The 12,707-nt window shown below is 38.9% G+C and overlaps 1 protein-coding gene across 2 annotated transcripts in view; it reads left to right on the top strand.

Moving 5' to 3' along the window:
- The window catches only part of LOC104595157 (golgin candidate 5-like), a 64,488-nt gene that overhangs the window by 50,031 nt on the left and 1,750 nt on the right, over positions 1 to 12,707 (top strand). For both annotated transcript variants that reach the window (XM_010255758.3, XM_010255759.3), the window contains exons 9-16: positions 1,149 to 1,433; positions 1,517 to 1,576; positions 1,705 to 1,788; positions 1,977 to 2,042; positions 2,143 to 2,241; positions 2,327 to 2,545; positions 11,975 to 12,092; positions 12,185 to 12,408. In XM_010255758.3, coding sequence (XP_010254060.1) covers positions 1,149 to 1,433; positions 1,517 to 1,576; positions 1,705 to 1,788; positions 1,977 to 2,042; positions 2,143 to 2,241; positions 2,327 to 2,545; positions 11,975 to 12,092; positions 12,185 to 12,408 — 1,155 coding nt within the window. The remainder of the gene's footprint in view (positions 1 to 1,148; positions 1,434 to 1,516; positions 1,577 to 1,704; positions 1,789 to 1,976; positions 2,043 to 2,142; positions 2,242 to 2,326; positions 2,546 to 11,974; positions 12,093 to 12,184; positions 12,409 to 12,707) is intronic.

Raw genomic sequence — 12,707 nt, 5'->3', positions numbered from 1 at the left:
AAGTGAGTTGTGTTGGCTCTTTGTTTTAGGGGCCTGGGTTGTAATCTGCCACTTTTGGCTATTTGAATAAAATTTTACCTTATCTTTTTCAAAAAAAAAAAAAAAAGAAAGGACCAATCCACCGTATCATGGGCTTTTACTAGATCTAATTTACAAATTAAGCCTTTGCCTCCTTGTTTTTTCCTTTCTTCCACACATTCATTTGCCACAAGAATTTGGTCAATTATTTGTCTCCCTTCCACAAAAGCTCCCTGATTTTGGGAGATTAACTGGGGCAAGATACTCTTAAATCATCCCACTAGGACTTTAGCAATGATTTTGTACAAGCTATCCATCAGGCTTATTGGCCTATGAACTTTTGGAGATTTGACAATATGAATAATTTAGTCTAATGATATCTATTGTACTACTATAAATAAGAATATTAATGCTATAAACCGACGATGAATAGTTTAGTCTAATGATATCTATTGTACTACTATTAATAGCATAAAATAAAAATATAAAAATATAATGTTGTGTCTTATATATAAATATGTAGGAGTTTGGGTGAGGTGACCCTCCAAAAGTGCCTTATTGCCTAGGCATCACCTTGACAACTATGCTTAGTAGTCTTTGTTGATCCCATTTCTGGAGAAGAAAAAAATATTAGAGGATATAACATTTTTTTATTCTTCTGGACTCTGATGATGATAATTTGATATATTTCAAGCTCAGGTAATTGTCTTGTTTATGCATGGTTGTGGGTCCTTTCTTGGTGTGGAAGACTGCAATTATAACACTTAGATGTGGACCAGAAGCTGTAGGCCACATCTGGATTGTGGAATTCAATTGGTTCCTCCGGATTACATTTTTACATCTTCATCCATTTTATCATATGTGTGTACATTTTTTGGAGACTTTAATAGTTATGCAGGATTCCTTGTCTTTCTGATTGTATTTTTGGTACCAATCTAACTTTTCAATATTCCTCTTCATTCTGTTTATCCATATTGTAATTTCATTAAGCTGCTAAAATGTGAGTCAGCTTATCTACCTTATGAAGCTACTTGGTCCAATGGGTTCATTCATTAAGTGAACAGCTAATTCCTTGATGAGAAGCATATCCCTTCTATTTCTTATTTTTTCCCCATTTGCCTTATTTTCAGGTAGAAGAGAACAAAGTAGAGAGCGTTAAAAGAGACAAGGCAGCAACTGAGAAGCTACTGCAAGAAACAATAGAGAAACACCAAACAGAACTTGCTTCTCAAAAAGAATATTACACGAATGCTCTGAATGCGGCCAGGGAGGCTGAAGCATTAGCAGAGGCACGAGCCAATAATGAAGCAAGAACTGAACTTGAGAGTCGTCTCAGGGAGGCTGAAGAACGTGAAGCTGCATTGGTTCAAGCATTAGAAGAATTAAGAAAAACTCTAACCCAAAAGGAGCAGCAGGTACTAGTTTGAATCAGGAACTCTGGTTTGATTCCATCTTTTACTATAAAAAAAATGATATAATCTTTTCCATGATGCTGTAGAAAGTTTTTAGAGAAGACATGCTTCGGAGGGACATTGAGGATCTTCAGAAGCGTTATCAAGTATTTTTTTTAAACTTTCTTTAATTGTGACATTTGTTTAAAAATAGTTTATTGTACCTTGTCTTTCTATTTAGGTGTTTTCAATGTTTTTCAAGCTTCAGTTTAATATGATTTGACTGTTTTTCCAGGCAAGTGAGCGTCGATGCGAGGAGTTGATTACACAAGTTCCTGAATCTACTAGGCCACTTTTAAGGCAGATTGAAGCTATGCAGGTTACAGTTTGATATGGTTTGACTATTTTGATTTCAAAGTAGTGATACCCTGATATGGTTTCGGGGTGTATTGATACTTTGAACTCCCTTATTTAGCAGATCAGTGACCGCCCCCCCCCCCCCCAAAAAAAAAAAAAGGTAATTAGATGGTTGGGCTTTGAATTTGGTATTCTTTTGAATAATTACAGGAGACAACTGCTAGGAGGGCAGAGGCCTGGGCTGCTGTGGAGAGGTCCCTAAACTCTCGTCTCCAGGTTCTAGAAATTTTTAAATATTTTGCTTCCTATGTTTTCTATGTGTAATTCCCTCCATATGCCTTGTTAATCTGAACTCCTTTTGTTATTGGATTAACAGGAGGCAGAGGCCAAAGCTGCAACTGCTGAGGAAAGTAAGCGGTCTGTGAATGAACGTCTATCTCAAACTTTATCTCGTATAAACGTTCTTGAAGCTCAGGTTCTTCCTTTTTCTCTAGTGATACTCTTTTGGAACTGGTTTAGATTTTCACTTGATGTTCACTTACTAAAATGAAGTATTTTAGATATCATGTCTTAGAGCTGAGCAGACACAGATTAGTAGGTCCCTTGAAAAGGAGAGACAGAGAGCAGCTGAAAATAGGCAGGAATACCTTGCAGCAAAGGAGGAAGCTGACACTCTGGAAGGTCGTGTCAACCAACTTGAAGAAGAAATCAAGGAGCTCAGGAGGAAACACAAACAGGAGTTACAAGACACACTGGCCCAGAGGGAATTATTAGAACAGGTAGCCTTTCTGTGGTACTTATCTAACTTATAAATTGATGTGCATAACAATGTGAGAGAGTTAATGACAATGACTTTGTTTGCTTTTAAAAGAGCAGAAAGTAGTATCCCCATAATGAATGCTTGTCATAAATGGCTAGCTTCTATAGTATTCTGGGTCCTAAAGGTGTAATCATGTGCATTTTGTTATTTCCTGAAGTTTCATTGCACTTAATGTTAGCTACTAGTTCTGTTTTATGTGTATATATTTTGATTTTTGAAGGCCAAACTGCATTAGTGCATTACAATTTTTTTAAGGTAAAGTATCAATTCATTCAAATAGAAAAATAAAAGACCCATGTACAGCCAGAGGCTGTACAATGGGAGAGCACACACCAATTTAGACTACTATCCCATTTGTGATTACAAAAAGATTTTCAACCTCAAGAAGAGAACTAAAGAAAGATCTGTCTAAGGCTAACTGTGCTGATGTTCAGGATAACAGCTTCCCAACTATTTTCTGCCACACTTCCTCCACTTGACAGCCTTTGTTTTAGAATAGCCTTGAGTTTCTTTCCTGCCATATCGACCAGAAAACTGCTCCTGGAACCATTTGTCTTATAACTTTCCCTTTCTTACTCAAGCCTCGGATCTGCCAACCTTTCACAAAATCTTCTACTGAGGCTGGGCAGCAACTCTTGATAGCGAAGATCCTGAAAATTTTCAACCAAATGTTGTAGGTGAAACTACAATGCAGTAATAGGTGGTCACCTGATTCTTCTACCCTGTTGCATAACACGTTCTGGTGAATCAATCACCATTCCCCTCCTAATCGGGTTGTTTGTCTTTTGTAAGAATCTTGTTCAGGTAGGTAGACCAAACAAAAAAAAAAAAAAGCCACCTTTGATGGGATATGTTTGCACCAGATTATATTCAAAGAAAAATCCTGCTGTTCCTCTTGAGCTAACTTATTATAAAAGGATTTTACCATGAACCGGCCCTTGCTATCCTCTGACCACACCCTTCTGTCTTCTTAGTTAAAATCAATTTGCAAGCTCTACAGCTTCTGGAGAAGCCTTCCAAGTGGTTCAATCTCCCAATCATTCAAAGTTCTTCTGAAGCATGGGTTCCAAACATATTTCCCATTTTGAAACTGCACACAGTCTGCTACTCTTGCCTCCTTATCAACAGCAACTGCAAAAAGTTCCGGGAAATCATCCTTTAACATATTGTTTCCACACCAGCAATCTGTCCAGAATCTGACCCTGGTTCCCCTTCCCACTTTACGACTGATTTGCTTCACCTGGATTCCACCACAACTCCCTTGCTGTGCAAACCTCTAGAACCAGTTTCCAAGCAGTGCTAAGTTCTTTTCTCTTAGTCTTCTTATGACCAATCCTTCATTCTTCTTATGTTTACAAACCTCTCCCCAATTTACCAAAACAACTTTTTTACCATCCTTCTATCCTGTCCATGAGAACTTTCTCATTCTTATCTCAATTTGAGATGCCATCCCTGCTGGAATTGGGTAAAGCGATAATGAGTAAACAGGTAGAGAAGACAGAATACTCTTTATTAGAGTGAGTTTACCCCCATTTGATAGATAACTTGCTTTCCACCTAGTCAGCAGCCTTTTCTCTATCCTCTCCACAATTGGTTCCCACATAGACTTAGCATTGCATTTGGCCTCCAAAGGCATTCCCACAGATACTTCAATGGAAACTCACACACTTTAAATACCCAGAAATCAGTCCAAAGTTGCAATTTTTGCACCTCACCCACTGCTACCAGCTCAATTTTGTGCACATTCAGATGTAATCCAGAAACCACTTTGAACCACCACAGTGTTGCCATCAAATAGTAAAGTTGCTCCCATGATGCATTGCAAAAGAATACCGAGTCATTTGCAAACTGTAACAGGGGAATGTCTAAACCATTCACTCCCACTGTGAAACCCTCCTAAGTACCACTTGACAATACTCTTGAAGTCAATTTCCCTAAGACTTCTGTCACACAAAGAAATAGCAGGGGAGACAAGGGATCACCTTGCCTTAAACTCCTTGAACTCCTGAAACGACCACAAGCCACACCATTAACCAAAACCGAAAAAGGAGTTGTTACACATACCTTCATCCAATTCCTCCACCTGGAACTAAAATTCATTCTCCATAATATGTAGTCCAAAAAGTCCGAATTTCCATGATCATAGGCTTTTTCAAGATCCATCTTACACAACAAACCAACTCTTTCACTCCTAACCCGGGAGCCTATTAGTTCATTTTCTATTAAAACCCCATTTTCCAACTGTCTTCCCTCAACAAATGCTCCTTGAAACTCCGAAAGAACATAACCATGATTGATTTCAACCTTTTGGCCGGCAATTTGGATAAGATTTTATAAGCATTACCAATAAGACTAATTGGTTTGAAATCCTTAAGTTCCTTGGCCCCTTCTTTCTTAAGGATTAATGAAATAAAAGTGGAGTTTAGACTTCTTTCTAAAGCAGCAGAAGAATGAAACTTGGAGAATATTGCCATAATTTCTTCCTCCATTAAGCCTCAATACTTTTTGGAAAACTTCATAGTGAAGCCATCTGGGCCAGGAGCTTTATCAACCTCCCATTTCATTTATTGCTTCCCACACCTCCTATTCAGTAAACATCCTCTTTAAATTTCTCACGTGTTCCTCAAACAATCTACTAAAATCCAATTGTTCCACCTTAGGCCTTCTCTTCCATTCTTCCTTGTATGGCTTTGAAAAGAAATATTTGTTGCCTCTTTAATTCTCGTTTCATCCTCCACCTCTTCCCCATCTATGACTAGCCTCTTTATCAAGTTTTCTCTTCTTTTAGCATTTGCTATTTGTAGAGAGACTGGGCCAAATGGGCCCCTAGTACTTGTTTATGTTTTAAGTAGCACCATGTTTACATTTTATGTGTTAATGGGCCTGTTAACTTGTTTTGTTTTTCTTTAAGTTGTTTATGTACTGACCGCCTACTCTCTTCATTGCTCACCATAGAGTATGTTTGAGCAAGGGTGACTTCATCCTTGGCTAGAATATTCTGCCTAGTAATGTCGAACTCAGGGTTGAGTCCTATAAGAAACTCAAACACCCTGTTTCGTTCTACCAATTTTTCTAAATTCTCTGCATTCTTGGTGCTCTCCCATACAACTGTCTCCATAACATCAATCTACTGTCACAATGATTTCAACATGGAGAAGTAGACTACTACACTCTTCTTCCCTTGTCTTAGATTGTTCACATCACTCTTCAATTTATAGGCTCTCCTTGGAAAAAGTCATCCAAAGGTAATGTTGGCTTATGTAGGGCTGCATAGAATTGACTAACCACCCAATCATTGTGTAGTTCTCCTGCAACCATTTTTCATACGTAGGGTCCGTCTTTGCAGGTTTCTCCTTACTGCCTGTGAAATACCCCAGTATACTTCTACTTCAAAGATAAGTCCATATAGACTGTGCCCAAGCTAGATAATTGGTTCCATCTAGTTTAATTGTAGTCACTCCACTCAAAAAGGAATCTATTGGACCAACCCCGAATACCGGAATCTGCTTCATTTCAATTCCAGATTGCTCCATTAATCAAACGAAAATAAAAAAACTATTTTTTCACTCTTTATGGACCTAACCGATGTCAGCCATGTACCAAAAAGTTCAAAAACTAGGGTTTCACTGCACTCGGCTCAATGAGAGAAAGAGAGAAGAGATAGCCGCTCCTACCAGAGCTTCCCAACCTTCTTCAAACCTCAACTTCTCCCTTCTGGGAATCAAAAGAAATCTCCCAAGCCCTAAGCACCACAACCAATTCTTCTCTTTATCCTATAACTTGAAATCTCTCTAGTTGGCTAGGGTTTTGGGCAGAAAAATAAAAGCTCCACTTCTTGGCACTCTTCAGCCAGACTCTAATTCTCAAAACCCTCTACCAACAAGGAAAACAGTCCTTTGAATGATCAGAAGCTTATCTCATGGAAAAAGAAAAAGAAAAAAAGGAAGAGGGAAAAATTGCTCTGATACCAAAACGTGAAACTGTCCAAATCTGATAATTAGAACTGATTACAGCAGTAAAAGAAAAAGAAAAAAAGGTGATCACAGCAGAAGGAAGAAGAAGAAGGAGAAGAAGAGAAGAAGAAGAGAAGAAGAAGAGAAAGGAGAAAGAGAGAGTTCAATGGATCCCTCCTCTCTCTCTTAATCTTTTATTAAACCCACTTAACTATGTCTAATTACATCTCTGCCCTTAAGTGGGCGGCCATCACATAAATAACTTAAAAGAAAAACAAAACAAGTTAACAGGACCATAATAAAAAAAGGCCCATTAACACATAAAATGTAAACATGATGCTACTTAAAAACATAAACAAGTACTAGGGCCCATTCGGCCCAGTCTCTACACTATTTTGTGGGAAAATTTGGTATTTTTATCACCTTTCTTCTGCCATAGACACTTTGACCTCTGTCTCCATTTTATTTCCTCTTGAAAAGCAAGTTCATCAAAGTCTGCTTTGGCACTCCACTGATGTTTGTCCATTCTCTTCACCCATTTAAATACAAGCTTCCTTCATACCTTTATTTTCCCTTTAAGGCACTTGGTTTCTTACTAACAATAAAGCGTGTTGAACCTTCAAAATGAAATTGAGACCACAATAGCTCTAATAGAATCATAAAGCCCTCCTCTTCCAGCCAGAGGTTCTCAAATCTAAAAGGAGAAGGTTTAGGTAGAATTCCATTACTGTCCAAGCAGATTGGCTTGTGATCTGATAGAGGACGGGAAAGGGACTCCATGGAAAGTTGGCCAAATTTCTCTTCCCAGCCTATTGAAACCACAAATCTATCAAGTTTTTTTTTCCTAAAATTGCCACCTCCTGATTGTTTGTCCAAGTGTATTTTGTTGCCAAAAGATGGATGCCCACTAATTCCCATCTACTCATGAACGCCCCAAAACCTCTCATGCCCTTTGATGCCCTACTTCCTCCTTTTTTCTCATGTGCAAATCTGGTAGTATTGAAGTCTCTGGCTACCCACCCAAGGTTTCTCCCATGTTCCCCTAACCCTATCCAGTTCCACCCAAAACAGCTTCATCAAACAATTTTCTTTTGGCCCATAAACCCCTGAAAAAATCCATTCCCAACCATCTTTTTTTGAAGGATAGTTTAAAATTCATTAATCTGAAAAAGAGATACAATACAGATCAGTTGGTTGTCAACTTGACAAACCAACCAAAACTACACCACTCAAACTGAAAATAATTCTTCATTACAAGGATGCAACTCAAGAGTACTCCAAAAATTCTCTGACAAATCAGCTTTGTTCACTTGATTGAAATCTGGGAGCTGCAGAACCCAATCTGATATCAGCTTACTCACTGCAGCTACCAGAAGATCCCCAACCATCTTTGCACAACTGGAATAAAATGGATAATGAGAATTGTCCTGTTATTTTATCCTTCATCTTCAAAACATCCGGATCTCAAACGATGACCAAACCCCCTGTTGTACCAATTTCTACTTCCTCATATTGACATGATTTGAGCCAATTCTATGCTTTCCATTTTAGTCTCTTGAAGGCAAAGGACGTTTGGATTCCACTTCCTAACTTGAGCTCCAATCACTACCCTCTTATGACCAGAAATTAGGCCTCTTACGTTCCATGAAATAATCTTCATGATGATTGTTTAGAGAAAAGAACTTGAAGAGCAGTTACATCCCCTTTTCACCTCCTTCTACCACCCTCACACCCACCCGTAGTTCCTAATTTATCATTTAAACCCAAGCGAGTCTGAAAAGTTCCCTTTCAGTCTTTTTTTTTTTTTTGATCAATAACAATTTCATTAATTCACCGAAGAGGTTACATAAGGAAGACAAACACACTTATCTTCGAAGTACAATCAAGAAAACAAAAGAATAGGTAGGGACAAAAAATTACAACTTAGCCCAAAACATTGAATCCCTTTCTGCCCCTTGTTTAGCTAAACCATCAGCTACAGAATTGGCTGATCTTTTGACCCAGCACATTTTAACTTCCATCTCCCGCACGAGCCACTTAAATTTCCTCCTCTGATTATTGTACCTCCATAAACCATTGCTGTCTGCATTCAGCCACTCTATCACCACCTCCAAATCCCCTTCAATTAAGAGTTTTCTGATGTTCATCTCCTTGGCCTTTTGGACTCCTTCCATAACTGCAAAGATCTCAGCTCTAAGGGAGTCACTCACTCCAATTGGGCCTGAGAACAAGGCAAAAATTACCCCATTCTCATCCCTAAAGACACCCCCAATCCCTGATTGTCTAGGGTTCCCCCTACTACTCCCATCAAAATTTAATTTCATGAACCCAGCAGGTGGAGGTGTCCAAGACACATTCATTACTGACTTGGTCTGTGTGCACTTTGCTATTTCACCCCACTTCCTCAACATGTCATCCACTGTGTAACCTGTGAATAGTTCCAAAGATTTCAGCCACTGTACAACCATAAAATGAATGATAGCCTTTAGTTCTTCCACCCCTCTCTCAGCCGCTGAGAATATCCTGAAGTTTCTTTCTTCCCACATTGTCCAATATACTGCAGCCCTCAAACCTCTCCACATAGTCCTTCCCCTTTTCCTACGCCACCTGAAGACAGAAGGGGAAAAAAGGCCCTGCAGATCTGATGGAGGGTTCCATCTACACCCAAAGAGGGAAAAAGCCCATTCCCAAATTGACCTCGGAAAATGGCAAGACACCAGTAGGTGAAAACCAGTCTCCCCATCCACTTTACATAGAACACACCAATGGGGTGACAAGCAAGTATTGGGTCGCTTCTTTTGGAGTAGATCACCAGTGTTGAATCTTTCCAGATAGGCTTCCCAACAAAAACTACCAACCCTAGGAGGGATTGCTTTGCACCAAACCTCATCAACAGGGAAAGGGGGGATTACAGGACTGGTGGACTGGCTTAGGACTTTGAAAAAGGAAGCACAAGAAAAGAAGCCAGTGGGGGTAGGGGTCCAAATTCTAGAATCCACCCTTGCGGGGTCTAAGACAAATTATAAGAAGTTCAAGAAGGCTTGAAATATTAGCAAAGTCTGAATCCCTCAAGGCCCTTCTGAGACCCAAATTCCACCCAAGCCCAGAATTGGAAGAGGATGGGGTAATGAAGGATGAAACTGGCTCATTTTTAAGATCAGATAGAGCATACAAAGAAGGAAACTGATCCTTTAGAGGGGCATTTCCTTTCAGTCTTTCTGCTCTTCTTTCCTCTCTCCTCCAAGATTATTCTTTCAACTTCCATGAGATAGCCTTTGGTCATTTCCTCCTTTCCTTTCACTGAAAAGCCCCAAAACTCCCAAAATTTAGCAATTTGGACATCACCCAGGGTGATGGATCCTCGAACTCTCCCAAATGAAAGCACCCTTGTTCCGATCTTTGCTGTCCCTGACCCAAAACCGCTATTTCCATACGTACCTGCTAACCTCCATTCGTTTGCAGGGACAACTGCCAGTGGTCATACTTCAGCACTGCTTCCTTGGGTCTGCACCTCCAACAAGTTATCTTCTCCCTTCTGTGTAGGTGTCACCAATGATTCTTGATCATCGTTGCCCCTAACCTCTTTGATATCTACAGGTGGCTTCCTCATTTGACCTTCCAGTGATTGCTGGTTTCCCATCTGGTTACCCTCCCCTTCAACTGATATGCCAAGAGGCTGTCTTTCCCAGTGTCTCACTGCTTTGAGTTGCTGGTGTGTCGTTTTGCACCAGAGAGAAGAAGGTATCTATTGTTTTGGACCAAACCTGGTTTGGTTCCCTCTCTACTATGGTCCAACACCCCCTTGTCTTTGGTTTGAACCAGGTTCGATTGGGAAATCTTCTCACCTTGAGATGCCAAGTTGACCACATTAACCTTCACCCTCCGATCTGAATCTTCAAAAAGTCTCCCATTTAGTCTTTCCCTTAGTGCTCTCCAACCCTCCCAATTTTCTCCAGTTGTCGGGCCCTGAAACCAGTAATTGTTCCAGTTTTCCAAGAAATTTGAGTGTCAATTTTTCTAAGAAAGTGTCTTCGTTCAAAATTTGAAACTTGTTTAGGTTTCCAAGATCATTATCGACAGCCACCTGGATATTATCCACTCCTGTTAGGCTTTTTTCTCTGTCAGGCATCTCAGATATTCTACGCTCCCAGGAATTTCTCGTAGCATCTGCATTAGTTTATTACAATCAATTCATACTGTTGAAATCAGAAGGCCAAATAAAAAAAATCCATCTTGTTACATAGTTTCTACTATTAATTTGTCAGTTTACTTGGTGGAATGCAGTCAGAGTTCCCATTTTTAATAATTAGTTTCTCTCTTCTGTCATTCCAATAAAATTCCTTGAAGGAGTTGATGGGAAGTCAAAACCAGTCTTCCCTATGCAATTATTCTCCAATTTGTAATAAAAGTTCCCTTCCTATATGCTTGAATGTTCTTTGTGTGCCTTTTCCATCTTATCTACTTACATGGCTAAATCTTGGTTATGGTTTATTGCATTACTCAACTCTAGTGAGTTGGTTTTAGGAAGAACAACTTGTTATGACTTAGTTGTGCTGATGTGGACGACTACTGTATGCAAGCTTAAAGCGAGTTTGAGGATGTCCAGTAGTATTGGGCCTTGAGTCTTCCATGGGCCGCATGGCTGAGTCCAGGGATTGTCAGGCTGCATAGGAAAAAAAAGAAAACCTTACTAGGACAAAATGCAACTTATATACAACCTTTTCTTTGTACATTTATATCAGCCCCTCTTCCCTGAGAAAATTTCTGGTTATGCCTGTATCCAATGATGCAAAGTGGATGCCTATTTTTTCTTCTTTATTTTTTTATCTTGCATATTTAAATGTTGAGACATGCTAAAAAATATACATTATGTCCATATTTAGGGAGACATGAAATGCCAAAAATTTTTTTGTAAAGCTAAAACCTCATCTTTTTTTGTCACACTTGCTGGAACTATATTCAGTTAATAACCATATGCGGAAGGAGATGAGGCTTAAGTGAGGGAAAAAACGTCCAAACCTGATCTTTTCCTGGGATTCTTACCGAAAAAAAAAAGATCTTTTTCCTGGGATAATCTCGAAAATATTCTTGATGCTTTCAAGAATATGAAAAGAGAACTATTGGGACAAAGTTTTTGGGTATGTGAGGTTACCAGTTTTCCTCTTACCTGGATGCTTTCAAGCTATGGTTGAGATGGAACATATCAGGGAAAATATAAACATTTATAGTCTTGTATTTTTGTTGTTTACAATGTTTTACTTTAAAAAATATGACATAAGTTTTTTGCTTATATATCCAGTCTTTGTGATGAGTATGTTGGATCTGTTAAACCATTGTTTTCAGTGTTCATTCAAGATTCTATGTAGAGTATCACGATCCTGACATTTATTTTCATTGTGAAATTCAAGTATCCTGATTTGAGTACCTTCTTATAGGAGCTTGAACGGGAGAAAACTATGAGGCTAGATTTAGAAAGGAGTGCTCATCTTGAAACTCCTGCAGTATCTGATCAAGCTCCAAAATCAAAGCATACACATCCTTATGTTGACAATGGTGGTTTATGGCCTAAATTGCACCAATTCTTTTTTTTTTTGGTTTTATAGTTTGCTCTATATATTCATTAGTTATATTTTCATGTTGTGTAGGAAACCTCTCCAACCGGAAGCTTTCTAGTGCTCGAAGCCTAAGCAGCATGGAAGAAAGCTTCTTCCTACAAGCATCTTTGGACTCATCTGATGGTTCCTTTGAGCGGAAACATCATGGTGACACAACCATGACACCTTACTATTTAAAGAGCATGACACCAAGTGCTTTTGAATCTACACTCCGTCAGAAGGATGGTGAACTTGCTTCTTACATGTCTCGTTTGGTATGCATCATTCATCATAATATTTTCTTTTTCATTTCCTTTAGTTATGTTTAATTTGTGAATATGTTTATTTGTTGGTATAGCTTGTCTGAAATTGTCATTGCTTTGTTTGTCATTATTGGTACTGTAAATTCTGTAATGTATTCCTGTGGTACTTTTGCTTCAAGTATCACAGTAATTTCTACTACCTAATTTCTTTACAGCTTAATGAGTAGATCTTTCTCCGTTAATGATGTTTGGATTTTTTCTCTCTTCTGGTGGGAATTCTTTTATTGTCAACTTAATTTTTTTTTTCTTTT

This window comes from Nelumbo nucifera, chromosome 2 (assembly GCF_055504915.1).
Source record: "Nelumbo nucifera cultivar China Antique chromosome 2, China Antique-T2T, whole genome shotgun sequence".
In the NCBI taxonomy this organism is placed as follows: Eukaryota; Viridiplantae; Streptophyta; class Magnoliopsida; order Proteales; family Nelumbonaceae; genus Nelumbo; species Nelumbo nucifera.
The sequence above is the reverse complement of the archived record's forward strand: the minus strand, read 5'-3'. Positions and strand labels throughout refer to the sequence as shown.